Raw genomic sequence first — 27,858 nt, forward strand, 5'->3', positions numbered from 1 at the left:
CCACTGCCTGCTGTGATCCTCTCTTCTGCCTTAGAGAGCTTTCCAGCTTGCCTGTCCCCTTGTTCCCCCTGCCTTTCAGGGTTCCTCTGTAACCCGAGGCTTCCTGCCCCCATCTGTCTCACCCTGTGCTGACACTGATCTGTGGGTCTGCATGATGAGATTTGAGCATACAGGACTGTTTGGGGCCACTTTCTCTGAGTGCTGTGGTTGGTTTGCTCAATGGCTTGCTGTTTCCTAGGAGTCACCAAGGAAGGGCCTTTCCTCTGCTGCCTCTGGTCTTTGGATGAACACTGTGGTAGGTGAATACCATGAGGTTAGAGTATGCACTGCAATGTCCTGTTTCTGTGCCCCTCTGTTGGTGAGGGACTCAGACAATGTGGAAACCCTCTGTGTCTGTGCTCTATATTGATTTTCACAATGATCCATAGGAATAGTTTCACTTTTATATTTTTGTAAAGTCAGCATACAAGGTCTCTCTGAAGCCTCAGAGAGAGCACAACATAAAGCTAAACTACTGAAGGTGAAATAACTGACACGTGTGTCTGCCATTGACGTTATGCTCAGGTAGTCCCAGGATCCTTGCATTTTAAATCTTGGAGGAAAAAGAAAAAAGAACCTTCGCCACTGCTGATGGCAGCTGTTATCGCTATAGACTAAGGAGAGAGGAAGGTCTTAGCTCATTCACTGGGATAAATAGCCATGGCCTTGGTTCTAGAAAGGCTGTTGACTCCTTGCCTTGCTGATGTGCCGAAAACTTAGGATGGTTTGTTCCGTCATGTTCTTTCTTTCTGCCACTAAATATGAAGCATGTTTATGGGCTACTAGAGTGCTAATCACAGGTGATTAGAGTCGACAGACCCTGGTCAGGACACATTTCTGCTGGAGCTCACGTTCTAGCAGGTAAGTCTCCTCCATAGGCCAGTCATTTAAGGCAGAAGTCTGTAAGCACTTTAAGAATGTGTGTAAGCCAGAGGAGGAAGATAAATGTTTCAAAAGAACTTCTCAGAGCTTGCTGTGCTTGGAGGATGGTGACCCTACCAAACAGCAGGAAGCAGAGTAGTGAGGCCTGGTGAAAGGCTCAGATTGGCTAGAGCAGGCATGCTCTGTTGGTGACATTACAAGTTCATGTGGGACACTACTAGGAAAGGGTCTGACAGCCTAAGTGGGGATAGGAGAAGCAGCAGAACAGGAGTGGCTGGGTGTCTAAGAACACAGTAAAAAAAAACCCAACTTACGATCCGGGCGTGGTGGCGCATGCCTTTAATCCCAGCACTTGGGAGGCAGAGGCAGGCGAATTTCTGAGTTTGAGGCCAGCCTGGTCTACAGAGTGAGTTCCAGGGCTATACAGAGAAACCCTGTCTCGAAAAAACCAAAAAAACCAACAAAAAACAAAAACAAACAAACAAACAAAAACAAAAACAAAAACCCACAACTTACAAGATGAAGTGACCTGTTCCAGAAGGTTAGGGAAAAGGAATTGTTGAGGTATCTCCCAGGGTTTTGGGAAACCACTTCTAGGTGGAGGGGTGAAAGGCAAAGAATACCTTGGCCTGTGTATGTATAACCAAATGCATGGGCTGTGTTATGAAACATAATGAAACGAGGGGCTATCTGTAGCAGGATTGAGAAATTAAGCTATGCTATAGACCTGGGAAAGGGGTAGAGGCAGACAAATGGACATGTAGACAGCAGACAGATAGCAGATCCGTGTTGGCAGAGAGAGGGAGCAGAGAAGGACCAAGAGGCGACTCAGAGGACGTGCAGAGAGAGCTGGGGTGGTGGGTGGGTTCTTTTGCTGGCTTCACACACCTGGTGCACCTGGTGGCAGCAGGTGATGAGGTAAGGAATTTCTAGGTCCCTGAGGGCAGGCCAGGGGAGTCACCTGTAGGCTAACATTCCTCTGAGTTACAGTACTAATGTTATAAAATATAATGTGGCGAGACATATCATCTCTGTAGGCCCCAGCCAAGGTGCACCCTGAGAAATTACACCATGCAACAGATCTGCTGTAAAAGGGGTTTGTTTACTGGGGAGGGAAGAGGAGTGAGGGCCTGGAAAGGGGGTAGAGGCAGACAGGTGAACATGTCCATAGACAGCAGGGCCATGAGAGCAGGGGTCAGGGAGGGGGCAGTACATCTGCAGAGAACAGATAGGATGCTGGGAACAGATTGAAGGGGAGAGAGAGCTGCTGAATGGAGGGTGGGTCCTTTTGTGTGCAGCACACACCTGATGTTCACCTGGCAGTGGTAGAGGTTCATGACTTAAGTAATTGGTAAGTCCCTGAGGGCAGGCCAGTGGAATCCCCTGTACACTAACATTCCTCCCTAACAATGTGAAGCTATTTCTCAAAGCCCTTGGAATCCCTTCCTTAATGACCCACTCTGGCCTGTGGAAGTAGTGATGCTTCCCATGTTTCCTGATCTGAAGAGAGCTGGAGAGTTTTTCTTCTGAGAGTAGAAACAAGCTCCTAATTAAGGATAAGGAGGAAGGGAAGCTGTGCCTCCTCTGTGCTCAGAGGCCTAGTTTGTTACCCTTTGTTTACTCAAGGGAGAAAGAAGCAGAGCTTTGAGAGCAGAGAACTTTAGGAGACACAATGGTCCTGATTAGTGCAGATTATCCAAGCTTCTGCTAGAGAGAAGCAAGGCCTGGTGGTTGCCCAGAGAGAACCACTGCCTGCCAAGCATAGAATCTTCCAGAAATCTAGGAAAGTCCTCTTCTACATTGCCAGTGTAAGAATTGACACCTTATTTATTCAAAGAAAGAAAAATCTAATCTATAATCAATCAGGGTGTGAAAAAACTCCAGATTGAACCTTGTGTTTCCTTGGACTTAGATGGGAAAGTTAGAGGTTGATTTTGACCAAGTTCTCATAAAAGAAGGTAGGCCACCTTTTATTACGACTGGAGGATCTAAAATACAGTGGTAGTAGCAGTGCTTGTGGCCATTAGAAATCACAGCTCTTTGTGTGTTATGGTTGTTGCAAAATGATTTTAAAGAATAGTATTAATTGAATATTAAGGCTAATATTAAAGACACGTAGATACCATAACCCATACCCTAAGTGCCTTCTAGGCCTCACCAACTTCTAGGCTTTAGGTTCTCTGCTATGGCTTCTCGCTCAGCTCCACTCTTGCCTCATCATCACTCATATTCAACCCAGAAATCTGCTCATCCCAGATCTCCTTCTGGGGAAGATGAGCCCAGTTGTTACTTTAATTCCAATACAAGCAACAATGATGGACAAGTTGAGGAAGACAGAGGCCTCAGGTTCTGGTTCTCAGGTTTCTTTATTCCAATACAGTATAGAACAGAAGCCACATCCTATTGAAGAACACCACGCACAAGAAAACATATCTGAAAATATCACAGGCACTCTTCCCTTTCTTCAGTTAGCTGTTATCACTGGGCCCATCAGATATGAGTCAGCGCCTGCAAACCATGAGTGCATTATTACTATATCACAAACTGGAGTTGCTTTTTAAAATTTTGATAAATATACTTCAGTGAAATAAGTTTTCTTTTTTAGCCTGTATATTCATTTTATGTATTTAAAATGCATTGTTGGCATATTTTATAAGATTCTCAGTTGGTTTTAAGAAAGAATCAGGGCACACAAAATGTTAATATCCACCATCTAAGATCTTGTAGTTGTGGCATATGACCTCCACCTGGTGGCAGCAGCATCCTTAAAGGTTAGATCTATAATCAACAATTGAGAACAAAATCTAAGTATCCATACACTTGAATGTGTTTTTCAAACATTGTTTTGCTACAGCCCACAAAACATCAACCTTTCATCATAATTCATACAGAGACTTACATTTCACAAAACAGTTCTCAATCTTAGTATCTGACATACTGATATTTTTTATGGCTTTCTAATATTCTCTTGGATTTCTTTAATTAAAAAACAATTCTGGTTGGGCAATAGTATCACGCACCTTTAATCTTAGCTCTTGGTAGGAAGAGACGGGAATATCTTTGCATTTGAGGCCAGCCTGGTCTACAGAGTTAGTTCTAGAACAGCCAAGGCTACACATAAAAACCCTTTCTTGAAAAACTTAAAATAATAATGATGATGATAATAATAATAATAATAATAATAATGATTTTGATGCATCAAACTAAATTGCAACCAGATAGCCACAATACACTATCCTTATAAGAGGTTATATAATATACACACAGTTTCAGATATTATACTTACATTCTAAATTTATTTATTAGTGGTCAGTAATTCATATAAGGTGAGAAGAACCGCTTTTATATGTACAACCAAGGACCCTCTTTAGGACACTGCATCTTCCTGTCATTTGTCTTCTTCTTATGCCACTCAGGCACTGCCCTGCCACTTTTACCACACATGGCTCTTGCTGTTGTGAACTTCTGTCACAGAGCCATATAGTAGGTGTTCATCAGACTGGCCTCATTAGCTCATTCTGGTTTTGAGATGAGTCTGTTGGTTGTGTCAAAATTTTGATTAATGCCATTCCATTGTGTGAGTAGAATACTAGTTTATTCTCCTGTTGATAGTCCTTGAGTCTGTCTTCAGTTTGGTCTAGTGGGAACAGAGCCCAGATAAGCTTGTAAGATGGCCTTGTTGGCCTAATGGCCTCCTTGGCCTAGACAGTAAGTAAATGGCTCGCTGTAGAAAGCTGGCAAACCATTTGCCAAAGTGGTTGAACCCAGTTGCATTCCCAACAGTGGGTGAGTTTGGGCTGCTCCATTCTTTCCTGCCATTTGGTATGGTATCAGTCTTTAAGTCCTTCTGATCCATTCTGTGGCTGTGACTGTTAATTAGGAACTGAGTTTTCCTGGCAGCAGTCAAATTCAATACTTTTTCAAGTGCAGTCACCCATTTTTCATATTTGTGGTACATATTTCAGTTTAGATTAAAAAATTCTATGACTCAGTGGAAGCTGTTTACATATTTGGATGTCAGTCCTGCATGTCAGACATGTGTATTTACAAATTATTTTATCCAGTCTGTGGCAAATATATCATTTCACTGATGGTACTGCTGATGAGCAGAAATTCTTTGATTGTTTATGTCCAGTTTAAAATCAACAATTTTTCTTCAATGTTTTAAGTTTCCTGGATCATATGTATAAAATCTTTTCCTGCCCCATGATAAGAGTAATAGTGCTTTGGTTATTATGCTTAAGTCTATTATCTATCTCAAATTAAATGTTATAATTGTTAATAAGGTAGATGCCAGTTAAGTTTTGTTTTGTTTTGTTTTGTTTTGTTTTTCTGTGTTTGTGGCTGATGTTCTAGCACCATTTGTTGAATCTACTTTCCCCATGTTTTCACAGAAGTTTATAAAGGAAAGTAAAGACTTCCTTAGTTAGAGATGGATAAAAGTGACTTTGCTACAGGTCTGAATTGTCAGGGGCTCTTTGACATCCCCAACCTATGATCTTGGTTGCCTGTTCTTTTCTTTCCAATGTGTTGCCTACTGTTATCTTGGGAATCGCAGAAGTGACTCCTGATGTATGAACATTTATAAAGCTACAGCCACGTGTGTGTGTGTGTGTGTGTGTGTGTGTGTGTGTGTGTGTGTGTATGGACCCCTACATGAATTTCTGCATGAGGCCAAAGGTTCAGCATCAGGTGTCTTGTTCCATTCTTTTCTTGCCATTTCTGTTTGACTGACTGCTCAGTAAGGCTCTGGAATCAGCGCTGAGACCTGAGGTACTGATGAGTGTGGGGACTCATGCTTCCATAGAGGGCCCTTGACCCTCTCAGTCATGTCTCCAGCCCGGTTACAGCTTTTCGTGAGACCTGAGTGCCTGCTGACCAGTACGGAGACATTAACTACATGGGCCTATCAAATTGACATTAAATGAAATTAAAATGCCAACTTTAAGACATGATAGTCATATTTTGAGAACCTAGTTGGCTGTTCTATTGTATTATACAGACATACAATATTTTCATCTTTTCTCTTGAAGTAAGAAAGGAGGCTTTGAAAATTCATAGCATATTTAAAGGAAACTTTCCTCAGTTTTGGTAACTGGAATCCAACTTGGACCCCCTTATCTCTCTGGTTCTTTCTTGTTTTCCTGAGTGTTTATTCCTATCCCATGCTCTTTCGTGCAGCTAGTTCTTATATTTAAAAAAGGCAATAACTTATATAGATTGTTTTCTGCTGAGGAGAAAGGCTCTTCACAGAATTGTTCTTTTCCGGAGGCTACCTAGTACTGTCCTCTTCTACTTCTCTCCATGTTTGGTGGACTTCCACCTACCATGGAGATGTCTGGTCATCCTCTTTCAAGGTGTGATCTAGAAATAGTTATTTTGTCATTTCCATCCTAATTAAGCCTGCATTTCTTCTTAACATCTCCACTATAATTATGAACTTGTGAACACTAGGAACCATGCTGAGATTCCGCCCCAAGGGTGGATTTGTTGTCCTTGTGTGTGTACAGTTTGTGGCATCCTCTGGAGTTCTCTGTTGGGCATGACCTGCATAGACACATTCTACCATTAATAAATATTCACCTCTTTTCTTTCAGTGTGAGAAGTTCGCAGTCCTGGTGGATCTTCATGTATTACCACAAGGTTCTAACAGAGATTCCAGTTGGTTTTCTGAACAGAAGAAAGAGGTATAACAAACACTTTTATTTTTAAACAGTGTTTCTTGTAATACCAGCTAGAAGAAATGTCAGCTATTCTGAGCTTTCATTTTCCTTTGTGTTTTTTTTAAAAAAAATTAGTGATTGTTAGGTATTCACTGAAAAGCAGGAGTATGTCTGGAGACAAGCATGCATGTGTGGCCACCCATGCTCTTCTGACAGAGCCATGTTTCGTGTGCTGATATATTACTGATCCAACTGTGTGTGTGCACATGTGCACCTCACACTCTCTATGTCCTCATCCCAGGCTCTGTTATTTAAACCCAAAATTCGAATTCCCTCCACTTTGAGGAAAATTATTCTCTATAATAAAAAGGGAAGAAGAGGAAGTCAGACTAGTCCAAGTGAGCAGGGATTTTGATCTGAAGAGATGAGAAGAATGGCGGCACCTGTAACAGGTGTGGAGTCCACAGGAGGCTAATCGCCACATCTGTATTAATTCTCACTTTCATCTTCGCCTCTTTTCGTTGTCATGAGCCTTGACAAGTGAAGAGGAATTCCAGTCTTCCTCCTTTCATGTTGACTATCTAGTAAAGCAGATAGTTGGTATGGATGTGTAGTTGACTTGGCACAACATAGATTTGGAGTATGTTGGTCTGTTAATACATGAAATTTTAGGAAAATTTGAGGGGAAAAAACCTGCTAGGTGAGCTTCATAGCCTAGAAATATTGAAATATTTAAGAAAAATAGAATTAGTTTACTGTTTACTACCAAAATGTACTACAGTTCTTTAAGACATTCTGTAAGCCTCTTTTGGCTTAGGGTGAGGGTCTGCCTAAAACACTAGGTGAGTGGGTAATACCACATGAGCAGTCTGTCTGTCTACTAAATTGTCTGCCTGAGTAAAAAAGAATCTCTTATCGTTCGTATAATTATTTGTTCAGTCGTCCAAACCTAACATAGAAAATGTGTCACGACTATATGTTTCCATTCGTAATGCTTTCCATTTAGTAGTTAGCTATTATAGAACGAAAGAGGTGGCTTATTCTCATAGGCTGAGTTAGGTTCCTAGCACCCATTCAGACAGCCCACAACTGCCAATAACTCCTGCTCTAGGGGCTTCAAGCCCTCTTTTGGCCATGGTCATGACCCACACATGTGACACACACACACACAGATCAAAGTCAAAATCTTTTTTTTTTAAAGATTTATTTATTATTATATCTAAGTACACACTGTAGCTGTCTTCAGACACATAAGAAGAGGGCTTCAAATCTCTTTACAGATGGTTGTGAGCCACCATGTGGTTGCTGGGATTTGAACTCAGGACCTTCAGAAGAGCAGTCAATGCTCTTAACCACTGAGCCATCTCTCCAGCCCCAAAGTCAAAATCTTAAAAAATAAACAAACAAAGATCAGTAGTCTATCAATTGTTAAGTTACTGGGGAGTCAACAGTTATCCTGGGGTTTCTAATTATCTTTCTACCTCTTGAATTCTTGACTTTCAAGAATTCATTCTATATTCGACCTTCCTGAGAGCTTCAATTTCCTCTTAAAATGAGTTTGACCAGATAAGGCTTCAGTCTCCTATGGTTTTAACACTTCTGTGAGTTCCTGTAGTGTAGAACCATTGTATCTTTCCTTCTGTAGAGATCAGGGACAGATAGTGAGGCCTAGCCAGATCAAACGTTTCAAAACAGACTAGCTGTATGGCTCTGTGGGTATAAAGGTGCATACTGCCCAGCATTGACCTGAGTTCAGTCTCCAGGACACACAAGGTAGAACGAAAGAGCTAAATCCTGCAAGATGTCCTCTGACCTGCACGTATACACTACAGCTTTTATGTGCCCACACAACTACACTCATATACACCACAAGTAAATGAGTAAATGTAATTTTAAAACTTTCAAAATATATTGGTCTTCATTTCCTTCATAGTATTTATCTGCTGCCACTAGTCTTCTAGAAGTGAATACCAGTCAGTTGTATTAAGTGCTAATGTTGAATGATAACAAGACTAGTAACGGTGGACAGAGAATGGTATTTGTGATCATTTGTTCAGTTCACTAAGACTAATCTATCCACCCACAAATTAGTTTTAAAAATACATTTTCCATCAAATAGAAATACCAGTATTGCTTTGTGGTCATTATTTTGCAAGGATACTCAGTGACCCAATGCTGAGAAGAGGAAACAAGAACTGGTATGGTTGTTTTATCACTAAGGAAGTTGATTATGGACTGTCTTCTTGAAAACTCTCAATTTAGCAGGTTAGAATCTTTCTCCACCATTTACCTTCTTCAGTCTCAAATTTAGATCACTTACACATGTCTATATGATTCAAATTAGTGAGTTCACTCTACCAAAGTGCCTAATATTTCACATAAGGGATCTCACCCCAGTAGCTTCTGATAGCTTCTAAAATCTCCAATTCCAGACTCCAACTTTCCCATGCTCTTTCACAGTTTGACTACTTCAGCTGTAGACCTTTAGTGTTGGTATGTAGGCAGTTTTGATCAAGAAGTGGTTGATATGGAATGCTCTAGAGCCACAATCACCTCCCCTGCAAAGCATGAAGTGAGATTTCTTGTCAAGGGGCTACATGCAACTGTGCTCTTCCAACTAGGCCTACTCTAGAACAGTTAGGCATGACGTAGCAGAGGTACATGATGGGGACCTGCAGAGAGGTGCTTTGGTGGTTACTGCAAGAGGTCTGCTTACTCTAAGTTGAGGTTTCCTCTCAAAGTAAAGTCAGTATTTTGCTATTTCTGTTTTAGGCTGTTCCTTCAAAATACATCGTCACTGACATTAGAGGTAGTCTGAAATACTTTATGTGTATGCTTTAAAAGGAGAGTTAAAGAAAGGTTACTGCTTTACATTGTTTAGTCAGTGCTTTGTTGGGTTTAGTCTTTAGATCATCTCATGATTGATGTTTCATAAACCATTTTGATTGCATTTTAAGTCACTTTGTATGAAAAGAGGACTGGGTTAATATATTAAACATACGTTTTCTTTGAGTCCAGTTCAAGAAGTCTTTGCACTCAAGAGGCAAACCAAAATGGTCCCATCTGTAAACTTGCAGACATTATTAGCACAAGCCCCGTTATCCCTGAGAGGCGGTGTCTATCTCCCAATCATGGAGTTTTCCTCCGTCCTTCCACCGACCTCTCAGACATCTCTGGCTGTTTTCTCCTGCATGACTCTATTTGAAGAGGATGCTTCACCATGCCTGGCACCATCAGCTCTTAGGGATTTTTCCCACTCTGCCCATTGCCTGTCTTTAATTCCTAAAACCAGCTTCCCAGAAGGAAGGCCTGTACTATAGTCAGAAACTTCATGTGTATGGGCTCTATTTTTGTCTTACTATTTTTAGTCCTAGCCTTATAGGGTATTTATGGCCAAATTTTAACAATCCCTGTTGCCTTGTGTGTCTTCCACATATTTTCTAGCTCAGTCATAGTTGAACCCTCCATGTGAAGCAGAAATTATTTAATTGCTAGAGCAGCAGTATGAGGCAAGGCTGCCTTTGTGTTGTGTGAACAGTGCCAAAGCATTCAGCTGCAAGTGGATATCTTTATATCCCACAGAGCAGTGCATCTTTTAGTTGCAATAAAAAGCAAGAGAAAGAGGACTGGTGTTTGTATTTTATGTAGACATTTCTGTGTGTGTGTTAAACCAAGGGCTTTATATACTGTTTAAGGGGTGTTTGCTGCCAAAAACCTGGTTCATGTTGTAATTATGAAGCATTTAAAAGAACAACCTGTGTTGTCTGAGAAACAAGTGGAACAGGTTTGAGGTGACCTGAAGAACTCTTGAGAATGCTGCAGAGTTGTTGGGAATTGATCTAGGGTTTATTACTCATTAGGTGTCAGTTTTATATGTGTCCTGTATATATGTACCCTGATATCCTGTAGTAAATTACATTTTCCTGATAATGCAGGAACCACCACATAGAACATTGATAGTCCCAATGTGGAGTTGGACTTCTGAGTTATTTTTGGTTGTTGTTCTTTACAAATATTATAAGCCAAGTGATATCTCTAGAAAATTTATTAATATGTATGCTGAAATTGAATTCAAACCTAGTTCTGCTACCTAATAACATTAATCTACATCAGAGACATGAGAAGCTATTTTTATCATTAATGAATGAAGACTCATACTGTGATTTTTAAAAAGCAAATGGGATTTATGCCATCACCACAAAGAGTGCTAAGTTCACGTTACTGGATTACCCGTTTTCTATTTCACCCACCACTCTGACTCTCTTGTGTTTGTAATCCTAAGACCAGAAACTAATGAATAATTGTATTTACTTAACACTAAAATATAAAAATTAAATTTGAACCAAAATTCTCACTGTTTCTGGGTTTCTTTATACAAATAACATCTGGTAACACTGTGCCAGCAAACAGGACAACAGTGCAGTGAGAACAGGGGCCAAAGCGCTGGCGGCTGTCACCTGCAGTGACAGGAGGAATACTCTTCCCTCCTTTCTGCCTCTGAGTACCTCCCTGAGACCATGCGGCCACTCATGTAGAGCTCCATGGGATTTGTCTCTTCTCTCCATCACGGTGTGATAGACTGATACTTATGAAATCATTCTTGAAGTCACATCCTGCTCTTGAAGTAAGCTTTTAAGGCTTTCATTTGATATTGTAAAACTGAGGTAGAGAGAAAATGATATAAGCCAGCATCAGGCTTGAAGCCATCTTTGATAGTCCGTTTAATGTACAGTGCAGTCATGAAGACTGTACAGTGTTCATTTCAGCATAACAGCTAGGCTTAAAAGCTAGCCGAAAAGCATTTGCTTTCTCAGAATGTATAGTTTTTGCTTCTCCCCATTGCATTAAACTAGAAATGTCTAATGTTTTAAATTTACTTTAGGAAGTTTGTTTGCTGTTAAAAGAAACCATTGATTCCAGAGTTAAGGAGTACGTGGGCATTTCTAAACAACACAGGCCATCAAGTGCAGAATTCACAAGATCCAGTCCCTTGTCCTTAAAAGGTAGGCAACAAGCACTGCAATTTTGGACAAAGAAAATAAAATTTCAGCTTTGTAGAGATTGCAATTATATTTCACTCTGTCATGTTAGCATAGTGATACATTTAAAAAATATGCTGTAATGAAGATACTTGTGTTCAGGGAACAAAAATTTGCCAGAAAGCCCTAAAGGACTTTTAATGGTAGGCAAAATATATAAAAATAGCAAATAAAACATTCTTAAGGAAACTGTAAAATTTTAAAGGTCTCTTTTGGTTTTTTGACAGTCTTACAAATGAATTTATATTAATACTGACATAAATTGGTTCGCTGTCTTATGCTTTTTAGAATGTTTTCCCATATGTCACTCTATTTCAAATGTTCTCAAACAGGAGTACTGATATTCCTGGGGGATATTTGGAAATGTGTGCAGAATTTTGGTTGTCAGTAGTGGCATGGGGTGGGTTCTGCCTGTAGTGAGTGGGCAGAGGCTGGGGATGACAGGACAGCCACAGGGCATAGAGCAACCAAAGCCTGAAGGGCAGCAAGGTTGACAATACATTCCTTCCCTCCTCCTGTACCTGTGATAGAGATGCAATGACCTGCTGAGTGACAGTACCCAGGGAACAGAGCTTGAATCCAGACCCAACTCTCATGAACTCCACTCCAGTGTTTTTTCTGTTCTCAGTCTTCTGCTTTGTTTCTCTGTTTGGTTTTGGTTGTTTGTTTCTCACGTAAAATAAACATTTCATAGCAGCCTGTGATACAGTCAGTGCATGCTAATTATCAGACTGTAGTGGTAGACTGCTGTGAGCCCTGTTATGCTAACAGAAGATGTTTAGGAAAAATAACTGAATTACATACTCCTGAAATCTCTCTAGGTCTAGAGTGCTTACCTTGTATAGACGATAAATAGAGAAGTAGTTTTTGTTACCTGAACTGGAAGGCTTGAAAGAATTGCATTTCCAAACAAAGCAATATTACTATCCAGTGGTTCTCAACTTGTGGTCACAACACTCACAGGGGTTGCATATCAGGTATCCTACACATCAGATATTTACAGTACAGTTCATAACAGTAGCAAAATTACAGTTATGAAGTAGCAAGAAAATTATCGTATGGAGAAACGGTATTGGAGGGTCACAGCATTAGAAAGGTTGTGGGGCACTGCTCCAGGAGATGCTCCAGGGGATTTGCCACTCAGTGTTGTTTTAAATTATGAGAGAAGCACTCCTTATACCTCAATTAGACCTGGACAATCTCACGTTTTCACCGGTGCGACAGGAAAAGAGTTGAGCAAGATTCTCCGATTTCTGTCTCTGGTGCAGCTGTTACAATAGGTACTTTGATCAGTACTGATTCTCAACCAACCCTTCCCTTCCCTTCCCAAACCTGCCCTGGCAGCTAAAGAAAGAGGCTACATACTCAGTACCCGGCTTCCATCAAAGACAAGAAAACATCCTCATGTTTGTAGAGAAAAAGATTTGTTGATTAAACAGACAAAGGGAGCTTAGTCTACATACAGTTTTGTAACCTTTTTTCCTCCTAATTAATATATTATAAAAATAAAATTTCCCATGTCACTGTTTGGTAAAGTTGTTGTTGTAAAGTACAGATAAAATTTACTATTTAACAACTATTGAAATGTTCACAAATGCTCACGTTTTTGTTCAACTGTTGCCATTACCAATCTCCAGAAGTCTGTCACTGTCCAGTCTGGGACTTTGCACCTATGAATGTGTCCTCATGCTCTAGCTGAGCCCTGGTAACAGAGGTTCTGCTTCCTGGCTCTCTTGAGCTCACTACAGCCAGTATCTCCCATGAGTGAGTCATATGATATTTGTCATTGGTTTCTTTCCATTACAGTTAGGTTTTTAGCATTCCTAGTGATGCATCTATCAGAATTTCACTTCTTTTGAAGTCTTACAGTGGATGTCACATTGTCTGTTCATTTGTTGATGGTCACTTCCATGCTCTGACTGATACAAACAATAGTGCTGTGAACACTGATATACAAATTATTTTTTCAGGACTTTGGGTTTTTTAAATATACACTTAGAAATGTCTGGATCACAGGGTAATTCTTTGGATCATGTTTTTGAGGTACTAATATATTATTTGCCACCATAACTGCATTATTTTACATCCTCACTGTACAAGGGGTATATTTTCTCTACACCTTTGCCAACCCTTATTTCCTGATACTTTGATAATTGTCATCATAACATACGTGAAGCAATCTCTAATTGTGGCTTTTTGGCTCTTGTTTGTTTGGTTTGGTTTGGTACTATTTCCTTAGTGAATAGTGATGCTGGCCATCTTCTTATGTACTTATTGGCTATTCATATATCTTTTTTTTCTTTTAAGAAATGACTGTATGCCTGGTCCATTTTTAACTGGGCTTTTGAGGGGAAATTGTTGGAGGGCTTTATAAATTATGCAAATTAATATTCCTTATTGACTATGTAATTGACAAATATTTTCTCAAATTCTGTGGTTTGTCTTTTCAACCTCTTGGTGGCTTACCTTGTTATAGATATACATACGTGTGTGTGTGTGTGTGTGTGTGTGTGTGTGTGTGTGTGTGTGTGTGTTTAAATGCGCTAAAACCAAAATACCACCTTCTTCTTTTGTTGCTAGTACTTAGATGCTGTGTCTGTGGAAATCATTGCCAAGTCCTGTTTTGTGAAACTTTTTTTAAAAAATTTTCTTCTAAAAACAAGTTCTATGGAATTTAAACTCATTTTCATGTGGATGTCCACAGTTTTCTTAGTATTCTTTGTTTAAAAGGCTAATTTCCACACTGAATGGGTTTGGTAATCTTGTTAATCATTTGGTATTGAAGTGAAGTTTAATTTCTGAGCTTTCCATTCTGCTGTAGCCTTTAGTGTCTGTCACTGGTGCTGGTTCTAGAGCCTCCTGATATACTATAGCTTGGTACTGAGTTTTTCAAGATTGTCTTGACTTATTCCAGGTTCACATTGCTATTTTTGTTGAGTATAAAGTATTCTATTAAACATCAATGTTCTTAATGTATTGGTGGAATTTGAATTGCATCTGATAATCTTAGTTCTAAAGAGAAGTACAGTTAACATTCTAATAATGTATTTATTTGTTATTTCAGAGTCTGATTTAATATTTATTGTTTGGGGGACTGATTAGAGTTTGTGGTGTGTGTGTGTGTGTGCATGTGCACAGGGGTACACACAAGTGGGGCTACATTAACTCTGCAAGTGTTCTATTAGTGGACTATATGAACTCTAACTTTTTCTTTTCATTTCTTTTTTTATTTATTTTATTTTATTTTTAAGACTTATTTATTATTATATGTAAGTACACTGTAGTTGTCTTCGGACATACCAGAAGAGGGTGCCAGATCTCATCATGGATGGTTGTGAGCCACCATGTGGTTGCTGGGATTTGAATTCAAGACCTTTGGAAGAGCAGTCAGTGCTCTTAACCGCTGAGCCATCTCTCCAACCCCGTCTTTTTTATTTTTTTGAATAGGGTCTCCCTGAGTTGTTCAGAGTCTAGGCTAGCCCCAAACTTGATATCCTCTTGCTACAGTCTCCCAAATGCTAGAGTTACAGCCATGTACCACACCCAGCCTATAAGACCACTTTAAAGATAATCATGTGTGTGTATATGTGTATGAATGTACATGTTTGTGTCTGTATGTATATGTGCACAAACACATTTGTGCAGGCTCAAGGTTGAAGTTACGAATTATCACTATCCACTCCTCCACCTTATTCATTGTCAGGTTTTCTCAGTTGAGCCCAGCACTTGTTTATATGGCGATTTCTTACTCTAAGGATACCCTTTCACCCCCTTCCAGGCATGCAGCTATGTCCACTGGCATTTATGTGGGTTGGAGGGATCAAAGCCCCATTGCTCATGCTTTTGCAGCAAGTACTTAACCCCTGAGCCGTCCATCTTCTAGTCCTCTGCAAATGGATTTTCTGTTGTTGCCTGCTCTTGACTTTAACTACACCACCACTAACCAGGCCCTGTTTGTCTTGTGCAGCATCTGATGACCATTAAGAGAGTGGATACAGTATTTTGTGCAGTGAGATGACAGTGTGACCAAAGGAAGCCAGGAGATAGATATATACATACACATATACAAACCTCTTTGAAAGTAAAATTTTCAGGGTAGCCCCATATTTTGTCTCTTCCCCTCACTTTAATAACTTTTATGCATATTTGTTGAGATTTGTACCATGGCCATCCCCTTTCCCAGTAACCACAAGATAGTTTATATTTCCCCCTCACCTAGAGAACTGTAGCAGGCACCCCATGGTACCTTTCATATGGCCAGTGTGCCACATTCTGTCCATTCTATACTTAGGCTATCCCTTAAAAATAGGTCTGATTTTGTGCAACTCTGTAGAAAACCATTCAGGATATTCTCAGGATCACCAAGATAAAGACACCTGGGGAACTGAGCTGCCTGTCATACAGTACCACTTTTTCCTTTCTCCTGTTTAAGTGCCATTGACTTGATTCCTTTCTCCTGAGGTTCCATCCTTCTGAAGGCTTGACTCAAATCAAGGCTTGTCTTCCCAACTCTGTGTTATCATCAGCTCTCTAGCCAATGTACCCAGCATAATCACTGTGTCTGTAGATTACAGGTATCCTGAACTTACCCTCCTACCATTTGACAAACATCTACCTCGCCACAGTGTCTGAGCCTCCCATGGACCAGGTCTGCCCTGTATACTCTTTGTTGTTTCTCTAACATACAGGGCAGTCTATGGTTTACAAAATACAATGCGTATGTGGGTAGGTGACTGCCTTTCTCGTAAGGTTAGGGGTTGCTCTAAGGAACCTGGCCTTCCTTATTTCCTGCAGAACCTACTTTGTTTACTTTTAATAGCTTCTCCATTGCCTGGCCAATGAAGTCCCAACTTAATTTTTTTTTTTAACCAGTTCTTTCATTCCCCCTTTCCTTTAAATACCTGTTATATGGCATTTATTAGTTATATTATCTGCAACATATTATATCTTAGCCATGCTATAGTCTACTTAACAGCCTTCTTTCCTCCCTTTGAGGGGAAGGCTGACTCTGGTACCCCTAGAATCGCCTGTCCAGATTACCATGCTGCAGAGAACTGTCTTCTGAGTGCTTGCTCTCCTCACATAGTTCCCAAGATATCAGTCCTACAGTACAGCTCTCTCTTCCCAGGATCACTGTCCCAGTAGACAGGTTCATCACAGTCAGTTCCTTCTTTACATTTCCACAGCCACATCAGGGTAATGTGCCTCAGTATGGCATGAAATTGAGTATGTCGTCCTGGGTAAGCCAAGTCTCCACATTTACAACTCTGTTCATTGCTCTAATAAGATGAATATTACTCATGCTTTGAATGTTCTTTATAAAAACTACATATGCTCCTCCAAGACTATTTCCTTAATCATATATATATATATATATATATATATATATATATATATATATATATATATTATAACGGTTCTTTACAATGTCAGTGAAGACTATACTAAATATATTAGCTTCATCCCTTGTAAGTCATCTGAAAAGTCATCTTGGTAGTCAGCATGCGTTAGTGACACGAGGAAGCTTTCAAAAAGATGTCACAGTCAACTCCTACCACCTTTACCTCAGCATCTTCCTCTAGTCATGCTCAGAGTTGGGTGTTAGCAGCATCTTCAATTTGTGTCAGACTAGCAGCTCAAAACTCAAAACAGGAGAACTGTGCTCTTTGATTCTCATCTATGTTTTATGAGCTACTCAACTACAGCTTGGGTTTGTATTGGGTTGTCCTCCCTAACCCCTCCCTCCCTTTTCCCCACTTCCTTCCTTCTTTCCTTCCATTCTTCTCTCTTTCTTTCCTGCTGCCACTCCCTTCATAACTAATTCTTGACTTACTGCCAGAGCCTCCAGATTTTCCCTGTAATTCATCCATGTCTCTGCTGCCAAAATAGCCTTGTAAGACAGAATTGACAGTCCTCGGCTTGAGACAGACCCTTTGTGGTCAGGAACTATAGCTTAATTTCTTTTTCAGTTTCTTCTCTACTTGACCCAAGCTAGAGTGTATCTAGCTCTTTGTTAAAGCTTATGGGATCTCTAAAAGGGTGAGCAGTAACTATTCTGAAGCACCACCTCTGCTACAGCATGGGGACAGATTGAGTATACATACTGTTTTGCCATGAAAGTCATGTTCATCTGCAAAGCTCAGGACATAGCACCAGAAACCTCTGCCCAGCCAGAGAGATCAGCACATGACCAAGCCCTATGCTTCAGAACCATATCTTGTGTCTGTTTTCTGGCCACAAGTGAGTCAATGGAGGAAAAACATTTAGCCTTTACCCTGGGAGTATCAGAGTAACAGGGAGGAGTCAAATTTTTGGTTGAGTGGATGCATGGTACAGCTTACTCACTTACGTTTTCCTCTTGATTTCCTCTTTCCCTGAGTTTCCAAGAGGTTACAACAAGCTATCAGCCCACCCCTAACACAGTTTCCGAGCTACATAGACTATTCCCTCTCCAATAGATAAAGTTCCAAACCCCAGTTCCACTCTACTACAGGGTTTCTGAGTGATAGTTCAGTACTTTTAACCCTCTCTAGTTCATTCATAGCTCATGTTTATTAATTTACTGACTAAATTGAGAAGTGGACTACAACCATCATATTTTAAATAAAACAAATAGGAAACAGCATAAACTTCTACCTTGGTTCTTGCAGATGAAGCAGCAAAAAGGGCCGTGTAGGTTGCAGGCACCATCTTATCTTTGGTAAGCAAGAAACATGTAGTTAGTATTTATATCTTTCTCCTTTGAATTTGTTTTCTATTCCTTGTGTCCGTAGCTGATCTGGAGTCTTCACTTTGAGTCTTGAGGTGCTTGAGCTGCCAGTGGCTCTGCCTTGACAGGTCAGTCTTATTCCTTGTTCCTTCACTTTGAGAATGCTCAGTAGGACCAGGCAGTGGTGGCGCACACCTTTAATCCCAGCACTTGGGAAGCAGATGCAGGCTGATCTCTGAGTTCAAGTCCAGTCTAGTCTACATATTGAGTTCCAGGAATGCTATGATTGTCACCCCTCCATTTATCCCTTGGTTCCAGAAACCATAGTTATTTTGTTTGTTTTGCTTTTGCCAGGGAAATACATATTACTCTGCTGGTCAGACTATACTTTGCATCCTTTAGCTTACAGGCTTTTCCAAGTTCCATCAGGTCTTAACCTACACTTTGCATCCTGACTGAGTTTTCAATAAATCTCATGTTTGATTACTTAAGACCATTGACTTTTATCAACCCGTTGTCTTATTATGACCAAGTGACTTATGCAGTTTTGGTCTTTAATAGCCTCAGTATTTTTAGCCACCTAGTCATCACATGACTTCCTACTCCAGGGCTTTGGTGGTTTACAGACAGCATCTGTTCTGATCATTAGTCCTTCCAGCTCTTGATGCCCTGAGGTTGTCTCTCATCCTAAAGGAGGCTTCTCATTCAGAGACCTTATAGCAGTGCTTTTCTCATACTAGCCAGTCATTATTTTGCAAAGGATTCTGGTAGAAGAGGGGAAATCTCTGGTAGGGGTTGCCATTCTTATTCAGATCTTCATACATACACATATCTCACCATTCTTTTAGCATCCTTTGGCTAGTTGTGCTTGGCTGGGTCTACCTAAGTGAGCCTTATAGCTGAATTCTGCTAGAGGAGCCCCAGTTCTCTCTTCAATGGTATTTTTATTTATTTACTTAATTATTTTTGGACAGCCACAAGAGTGAACTTCTGGGTATGGAGATGCCAAACATTTTTCACCCCAGGTTGAGATAATGTGAAATCTGGCTGTTAAGAATGCTTGACGAGTCAGTCGGCTAGTCCTAGAGACTTTGGAAGGTCTTACGTGGGCCTGTGAGACACTGAGCTTACAGGAAGCCCCTAGTCCCTCAGGAGAAAGGAGTACCCCAGTGACCTAGACCAACATACCTGAAGAGTTCCCCTGACTAATCACCAGTTTGTCATTGTACTGTGATTCATCTATAGTCCCCAGATTACAATGTGCTCTCACCTCTCAGCCTTTATACATGCTGCTTCTACTGGGAACACTCACATTATAGAACTGGGCCCTGGCACAGTCAGATACTGGGGAGGAACACAAGTGTTGGGAAAAACAGAGGAATTGTTGCTATTCATTGGTCACCTGCTTCTTGACTTTCCTTTGGTCTGCTTCCATCACAGCAGAGGTGGAGGTGGTCTGTGAGTTAAAAGTCATTAAGTAGCCTTTCATTTTCCAAAACCACGCCCTATCCAGTGTAAGATTCCAGGGTAGAAAAATCCCCTAGCACAGAGGGAGAGAAAATGCTTTCCTCTAACCCTTCCTTCCCTTCTGGCAGTTCTTTAGCATCTGCCTTTTAGTGCCTATTACTAAGTGTTAGCCGGTCAGACACCAGCATGGTTGTGTCTGAAATGGGCATTTCTAGCCACTTTTTCTTCCCATAGGTGGGGATTAAAACTAGGCTTTCTACAGCTACACAAGTGCCCCACTGCTAAGCTGTAACTACAGCCTGCAGACATCATCCCTGACCCTTTCTCCGAAGAAGAGAACAGGCTTGGAGTTGTGTAACTTGTCCAAAGGTCATGTAGCTGTGAAATGTCAGTAGCTATGTGATGTACAGCTGTCTAATGACAGACTGTCTTGTGTTTCCTTTAAGGAGAGTTGTGTCTGCTTTTCCTTTCTCTTAATAAAAGTTCCCTCTTATTATTAAGGCATAGTTCTTTTTAAATTACCCAGGTATAGGATCAGTGTTCTGCTTGAATTACCATATGTGCATCTTTGTTTTAGACTTTATATCTCCCATCTCTGATCTTGAGACAGAAAAATTGACACCCAAATAGCCCATCTTCTAGTCCAAAGTATCTGTTGCAATAAGTTGGCTATATAAATAACAGTCCATTTATGTTTTTGGAGTAGTCGGATTTTTCTATTGCTTATTACTCTATTCTATATAACCTTTTCTTTTAGTTAACATCTAAGAAACCCAGCCCTTTATAAAATGTCATAAGATAAATTAAATTTCCCTGAGTTCTGTGGTTTCTGTCTGCCGGGGTTTTTTTTTTTTCCCCCCATTTCTATGTTTTTCAGTTGAATATTTCCCTAAAGTCTTAGCTGAAGTCTCCAGTCAAAATGCACATCCATCTGCTCATCCTTTTGTGGCGTCATTCCAGGTATGGTATGTGAGTGGCCAAGGCAGGAGTGCTAAGGCTTCCTCCCCACATACCTCGTTTATAGCCTTTGGTGCTGGGGCACGTCATCATCATGTTAGAGAATCAATGGGTGTTCACACAAGAGAAGAAAAAGGCAAGCATGGCCAAAACAAGCAAGTTCTTCCTATTCTTCCCTCTGTCTGAGAAACATTCCCCTCCCTTCCCTTAGTGCCTGATGCAACACAAGATCCTGCCAAAGAAAGCTTTCTCCTTGCTCCTCAGACACAGGCTTGTTGTGAGCTCTGCTCCCTGATGTCCCTGTGAGTGAAAAATGTGTTCATGTGGCATTTTGTTTTGTATTTATTTTCCTAGACTATTGGAAACAGAGCCATTTCCTAATTAAAATAAATTTTGGAAGTGAAGCATGTTTCCCCTGAGCCCAGCCCTTCCTCAGCACAAACCCGGCATCTTCAGGACAGACTACAAACCGGCTGCAGCACACCACCTATATGTACCCTTCAGCTGCTGCATCTCTTTAAGTTTCACTATTTTTTTTTTTTAAAAAGGCTATATATCCAGCAACTGCTAAATCTCAACAAACATAGGGCCTTGATAGGTAGGATATTTCTCATCATTCCTTGTGTGAGTCTGCTTCTACGGCAGAGCTCTGAGTGCACACCCACAGGAGGAATGGTAGTATACTCCAGTCACAAACAGAGGGTGTGTAGGCAGTTTCTGACTCTCAGGGTACAGAAGGGAAGAACTGAAAAAAAGGAGGAAATGGTCAGTTATGTGGTTTTCTGAATAGTAAGCCAGCATAGAATATGTTCAGTTACCTGTTCTGTTAAATATTCTTAATTTTTACACATTGTTTTTGTTCACAGCCACTTAAGAATTGAAATGGATTTCCCTAGTCTGTCATAGAACCTAGTTGGAAGCATATGTTTTCTTTTTACACATGTGTCTAAAAAGCTTTGGTTATTATTTACATTTCTCCCCATAATGTACTCAGTCAAAACATTTTCTAAACTTTCATCCACATGCAAAAAAAAAAAAAACCTTAAAAAGGACAATAATGTAAACAAGTGCCTGCAATCCCTCTCGTGACTATACTGTGGCATCAGCAGAGATTATTTTGCCAAGAATGGGCACTTTGTGAAACTTCAACTTTTAGACATTTTACTAAGAGTGCTAAATCAGCAATGACAACTCAAGATGCTTTGCTTTCTTAGCTGGGGGGAGACACTTACGCAGTCTCTAGAAAGCAGACAGAACTGAAGAATAATGGTCCCACTTGCCAAAGCCACCTGACAGGGAGGGGTATTGCAGAGGTTTGTCGTGCTTTGTCTGCTGCGTTTTATACAAAATCAAATACAAAAGTGCTCAAAGAGAATTCTGTGAACAACACAATTCTTTTCAACACATGAAATGCTCGGTCTTCTATTGATCTAGCTGAGACTATGTGGGCTGTCAGGGTGGACTTCATTAGAGTGATCCCACTGGCTGGTGAGTCTTCTGCTGCCTTCCTGCCCACTGCCCTTTCTCCCTGAACTCAGCCTGAGCTTTATGGAGGCTTCTTGAAACAAAATTGATGTTGCTTTTGTTTCGTTTCAAGCTGAAGTTCCAATTCTGCTGTGGTGTTTGTAGCAGTGCAAACCCCACATTGTTTTTCTACAGCTTTTAATGTGAGTCTCATATTACTTTGCTGGCTTCTTATGATGATGCAAGTTTGTGTTACTTTTTCTGAAGCTCTTGTGATGGTTTGAGTGCCCTACCATTGTATCTGCTTAAGATCGCTTTTACAAATGGAAATTTTGCTGCTGAATTGCTATGTGTGCTAAAATTCACAGTGACTACCAAATCCTCCACGATAAAAAAAAAGGATTTTTGTTGTCAAATACTGGTTTGTAAGAATGTTTTCAGAGGAGTTGTGTAGTTGGCTGAGAGGCCTGCCCATTGTCCGCTCCATGCAGAACAATGATTTATCACTAGATTTTTTTTAAAGACAAGCCACTTGTAGGAGTCAGAAGAGCTGATTAGCACTCCTGTCTGCTAAAATCGGAAGGAAACAACGGAAGAGAAAGCTTCTAGCTCATAAATTGGAATAGAAATGGACCCAAAACTAAAAGTTTTTCTTTTAGGTATCTGCTTCATTATATTTCTGATTATGACAGGGCTATTTAGGCATGCTGGGAATCAACAGTGCTTTATACATGCTGGGCATGTACTCTACTGCTGACCTGCATGCTCAGCCATGTGACAGTCATCATTAATTAGAATGGTCACCATTTCTCATGCTGACAGCTAGCTGCAGGGTCTGTGACTCTTCACTTTTATAAGTAGATGAGAACAACCCTTACCACTGAAAGCCATGATTTAACTCAGCATGTTGGGAACACAGTACCCTGGCATGTTAGCTTTATGTTATCTAGTGATCTAGTTGCCACATAGCTAATGTGTTTGTAAGGATTGGCTTGAAGGATGAAAATAGAAGGGGAAAGTGAGATCCTTCCTAGACAGCGTTCTCCTTGGCACACCCCAGCTAAAGCCTGGGAAGTTGGCGACCCATGGGTCTGACAGATTATAAAGAGTGTTCTCCCCTCTCTGCCATAATGCCGTGGTCTTTTCTCATCCAGGCAGCATATAATTTAATTTACTAGGCAGGATATGGGGAAACCTTCCCACAACCTGTATGTTTCTGGATAGTTTCGTGTCTGCTGCTCTGTAGCAGTAGCCTTCTCATGTCTAGAAGTGTCTGGATGATTTACCAACCTGTCTGTTCTTTGTCACCTCACCTCACCTCTTCTAGGGCCAGGACTTCCAAGGTTTTAAAGTCTAGCCATTGAGTTTCACATGGCCAATGTTAATACTCATAAGAATACTGGAAAGAGAAAACAAGGATGAGAGAGAGAGAGCTCAGTAAGTAAGGCCTGCAAGAGAGGCCAAGTTGGAGGCACAGAATCCAGGTCTATAGAATTTAAGCATGGGAGCATTTGATTGTAATCCCATGAAAGGTTCAGACAGGCAGATCTCTGGAGCCCACTGAGCAGTCAGACTAGCCTACCTGGTAAGTTCCAAGCCAGTGAGAGACCCTGTCTCAAAACACAAGATAGAGCCTGAGGAATGACACGGCCTATACACCCACCCACCCCCCCACACACACACGCACACATTTATTCACACATGTGCAAACATTCATGCATACACAAAGGAAAGGAAGGAGGGAGGTTAAGAGAGGGAGGGAAGAGAAAGGGTAGAAATGTAAGAGATGAAATGCTATTAAGCCGATTTTGCAGGTGTAAAGTGTGAGTACAGAGCATTGGGAATGAGATGGACTTTGGCTTTATTCCTGGGACAAGAGTTGCTAGCTAAAAAGCTTATGAAATTTGGTGGTAACCTGCATGATGATTATAAACTAAAAAGCTTCCATTCTCGGATTCCCTAGTGTAACCCCCTAATTATTCTGATTACTTACAATAAAAGTAGAGAATCTAAAATTATGACTAAGTAAGTATTTTCTGTTAACTATTTCACTTGTTTATAACCAACACAATTTTAAATCAGCTACGATAGCTCCTAAACATTGTCTGGAGTGGTGTGCAAATTCCCTCTCTTAGCATAGATGTCGGGCATGTCTCTAGGTGAATTTAGACAAATATCTGAGTGAGGTGTCTGCACGAGCAGTTGCTGGGCTGCTCCTCAGGAACCAAGTGAGCACACACTTGCCAGTTTTGGATCCCTCAGCTTTTTAGATTTGGATCCCTCACTTAGATTTGCTGTTCTGCCACTGTGTTCTCGTTACCAAGTGCCAGTGCTTCACTCAGTGTCCACTTTCTTAAGCTATTTATTATAAACCATATCACCTAGTGGGAACTTGGTCTCATCTATTTTGTGAACTACTTTAGAAAAGTTCTGTCTCCATTGTTACTAAAAAATAACAACAAAAACAAAACTCCCCCACAAAGTCTCCAATATAAAAGAGTGGATGTCTGGGGCTGGCCTGGTGCTCAGTTGGCAATGTGCTTGTCCAGCATACACAAAGCCCTCCATTCAGTCCCCAGGGCTACATATACAAGGTGTGATGGTGCCTATCTGACATCCCTTCCTAGAGGTGGAGACTAGAAGATGAATGCGAACTTCAGCTGCATGAGGAGTTCAGGGCCAGCCTACAGTACATGAGACCTTGTCTTAAAGTGGTTGGGGACAGGGTCAATACCTGGAAGAGATGTTAGTTTTAAGATTTAAGCAGAGATCTGTCAAATTGCTGTCTTAGGGTCATAGATAATGTATGTCTAAGTAAATATATGAATTATGTTTCCATGTTCAATGAGTATGTTTATATATATATATATATATGTATATTTATATACATCCACATATACACATATATACACTACATACATTTTATATACAAAATGTGTGTGTGTATGTTTGTATGTGTGTGCAGATATCTGCCATGTAAGTTACTACTACAGAAAATTAAAATTGTAAGCCTTGAAAGTAGATATCCAAAATATTATTTCTTTACAAATATTTGCAAGAATTTTGCTTAATTGCAACCAGAAGTCTGACCTGGAAGTCTAGTGCCTTGACCCTCTAGCTGCTTGGTTTCCTATTTGTGGTGATTTGCTCTCCTCGACTGTGAGAAAATCTCTTTTACATGGTTTTAACCCTGTGTATTCTTAGAAACACTGAAGTAGAAAATACTCCCTTGGGGAGACCAACATTCTCATTATTTGCAAGAGTGGCTTGTAAAAGTTTCTCTTAAATAGAAAACATTTTTTGAAATAGTTAGAAAATCTTTTTTAATGGGATCCGTTTGGAAGTAAAATACCTCTGAGCTTTCCTTTGACATAATGTGAGCTTTGGAGAGGTTTGTGCATTCTGTGAATTTACCCTTTCATTAGTAAAATATATTTTAATGAAAATGGAGTATATTAATTATCTTTTTATAAGGAAATTATTAAATCTCTTTTTCTCTAACCTTTTAGTAAAGTGAAAAGTAGGCTGGCCTGTCTTGGTTGGCTCCATAGTATTTAGTGTTATAGTGACGGAAGACAGTGAGTAAGCTGGACACTGCACAAGGAAGCCTGGCATTCATACCTCTAAGGTGGATGCCACATTCATTAATGGGAACATTGTTTCCATGTAGCCCTGTGATTAATTGATCACATATCCCCATTGTAAATAGTTTCAGGTTTTTTGTTTCTGTTTTGTTTGTGTGTTTGAGGCAGAGTTTCTTTGTGTAGCACTGGCTGTCCTGGGAATCCTTTGTAGACCAGGCTGGCCTTGAACTCAGAGATCTGCCTACTACTGCCTCCAGAGTGCTGGGATTAAAAGCTTGTGCCCCAGCACCTCAAATCTTTGTTATTTTCAATCAGAGGAACTTCTCTTTTTCTTGCTCTGTTTCTCTCTCTCTCTCTCTCTCTCTCTCTCTCTCTCTCTCTCTCTCTCTCTCTCTCTCACTCACTCACACACACACACANACACACACACACACTCATATTGTGTATATGGAGGTTTTTGTTCCTGTGCTCTTGCCATGTCGTGCATGTGGAGGTCAGAGAACAAGTTTGTAGGGTTGATTTTCTCTTTCTACCATTACATGAGTTCCGGGAATTGAGCTCATAGCAGACTTACATTGTTGGGCCTTTACCCATCTTGCTGTCCTAGAAGAAATCATTCTTAACTGTTTCAGGGGTTAAGAAAAAAGAACAGTAGCACTTCCCATCCATTTGGCTGAAGAATATTTTCTTACCTATCCCCCCCCCCTTTTTTTATTGTAGTATCATATTTACAACATTTCATTACTGTGTTAAGGAGCCCTGGGTACATTTGCAGTTTCATCCCTTTCTTCTGATGCTTCTCTCCCCCCCCTCCCCCCAGTCCCTAAGCAACCACTAGTTTACTGTGCTGATCTGGGCATTTCAGGAAATAGAATTGCATAATTAGCTTCTGTCACTAAGCACTGGACTTTCAAAATCCATTCATATTATCTATATGCAGTCATAACCTCAATTCTTCATGTACGTGTTTATTTTGGTGCATTTGTGTCTTTGGAGACCAGAGGTCAGCCTCTGGTGCTCTGGTGGCATTCTTCTGTTGCTCAAGTGCCTTTCCACCTTAGTTTTGTTTGTTTTTCAAGAATGATATTAAGTTTCATTTATTGTTTTAGGAGAATTCATCTGAAAAAAGCAAATGTTGTAGCAGATCACATGCTTGCAAATCCCAACAACCAGGAGGGCAGAGACAGACAGATCATTACAGCTCAGGGGGTAGTCAGTGTAGCTTACTGGAGACCAGCAAGAGGTTCAGTCTCAAGGTAGAAATTCTTGTACAAGCCAGATGTTCTCAGTTGGCTCACCAGAACCCATGGAAAACGAAAAGAATTGGTGTTTTGTTTGTTTGGGTGGTTTGGTCTGGTTTGATTTTCTTTTTCTTTCTTCTTTTTTTTTAAAAAATCAGTTCTGAAGTTTAAGCTTAGCTCTTCATCCCTGCAGAGCAAGGACTTTACTGAGCAAGCCCTCTTCCCAGCCTACTTCATTGCCCTTAAATTGGCAGTTATTGTACCATCCAGTGAATTTACATTTTATTTATACATTAATTGATAGACAATTTGAATTTCTGTTTTAAAATTAATGTTTTGTGCGTGCACACACACACACACACATATCCCACCTCTTTCTCTGGTGGGCTCAGGTCTGATGATGGAGCACAGGGTTCCTTCAATGCTACCTAATACTCTGCTGCTCAGCCTGGGCTATGACACATATGTGTTATTAAGTATATATGTGAAGGTTTTTGAGTGGATAGGATTTCATTTCTCATAGGTCTATACCTAGGAATGAGATTTGTGGGTTTTTTCATCTCCGTGGTTAATATATTAAAGAAGAGCAGACTGTTCCAGGTAGCTACACTATTCTGTGTTTGTTCCTTTAGTGCACAAGGATTCATTCCATCTTCCTCTGTGTTCCCACCAGCACTTGTTACTGCCACTTTGATTATGCCCATCCTAGCATGTGTGACATGGCATCATCTTGTAGTAACAACTGGTACTAAGCTAACCCCATATCCACCTGCAGAAGGATGATGTAAGACAAAAAGGCCACCAACAGATTGG

The 27,858-nt window shown here is 40.5% G+C and overlaps 1 protein-coding gene across 1 annotated transcript in view; it reads left to right on the forward strand.

Annotated features, from left to right (window-relative positions):
* Positions 1 to 27,858, forward strand: part of Slx4ip (SLX4 interacting protein) — a 161,842-nt gene that overhangs the window by 92,097 nt on the left and 41,887 nt on the right. The window contains exons 3-4 of the mRNA XM_021192284.2: positions 6,519 to 6,608; positions 11,467 to 11,587. Coding sequence (XP_021047943.1) covers positions 6,519 to 6,608; positions 11,467 to 11,587 — 211 coding nt within the window. The remainder of the gene's footprint in view (positions 1 to 6,518; positions 6,609 to 11,466; positions 11,588 to 27,858) is intronic.

The sequence above is a fragment of the Mus pahari genome, chromosome 3, assembly GCF_900095145.1.
Source record: "Mus pahari chromosome 3, PAHARI_EIJ_v1.1, whole genome shotgun sequence".
NCBI classification, from domain to species: Eukaryota; Metazoa; Chordata; class Mammalia; order Rodentia; family Muridae; genus Mus; species Mus pahari.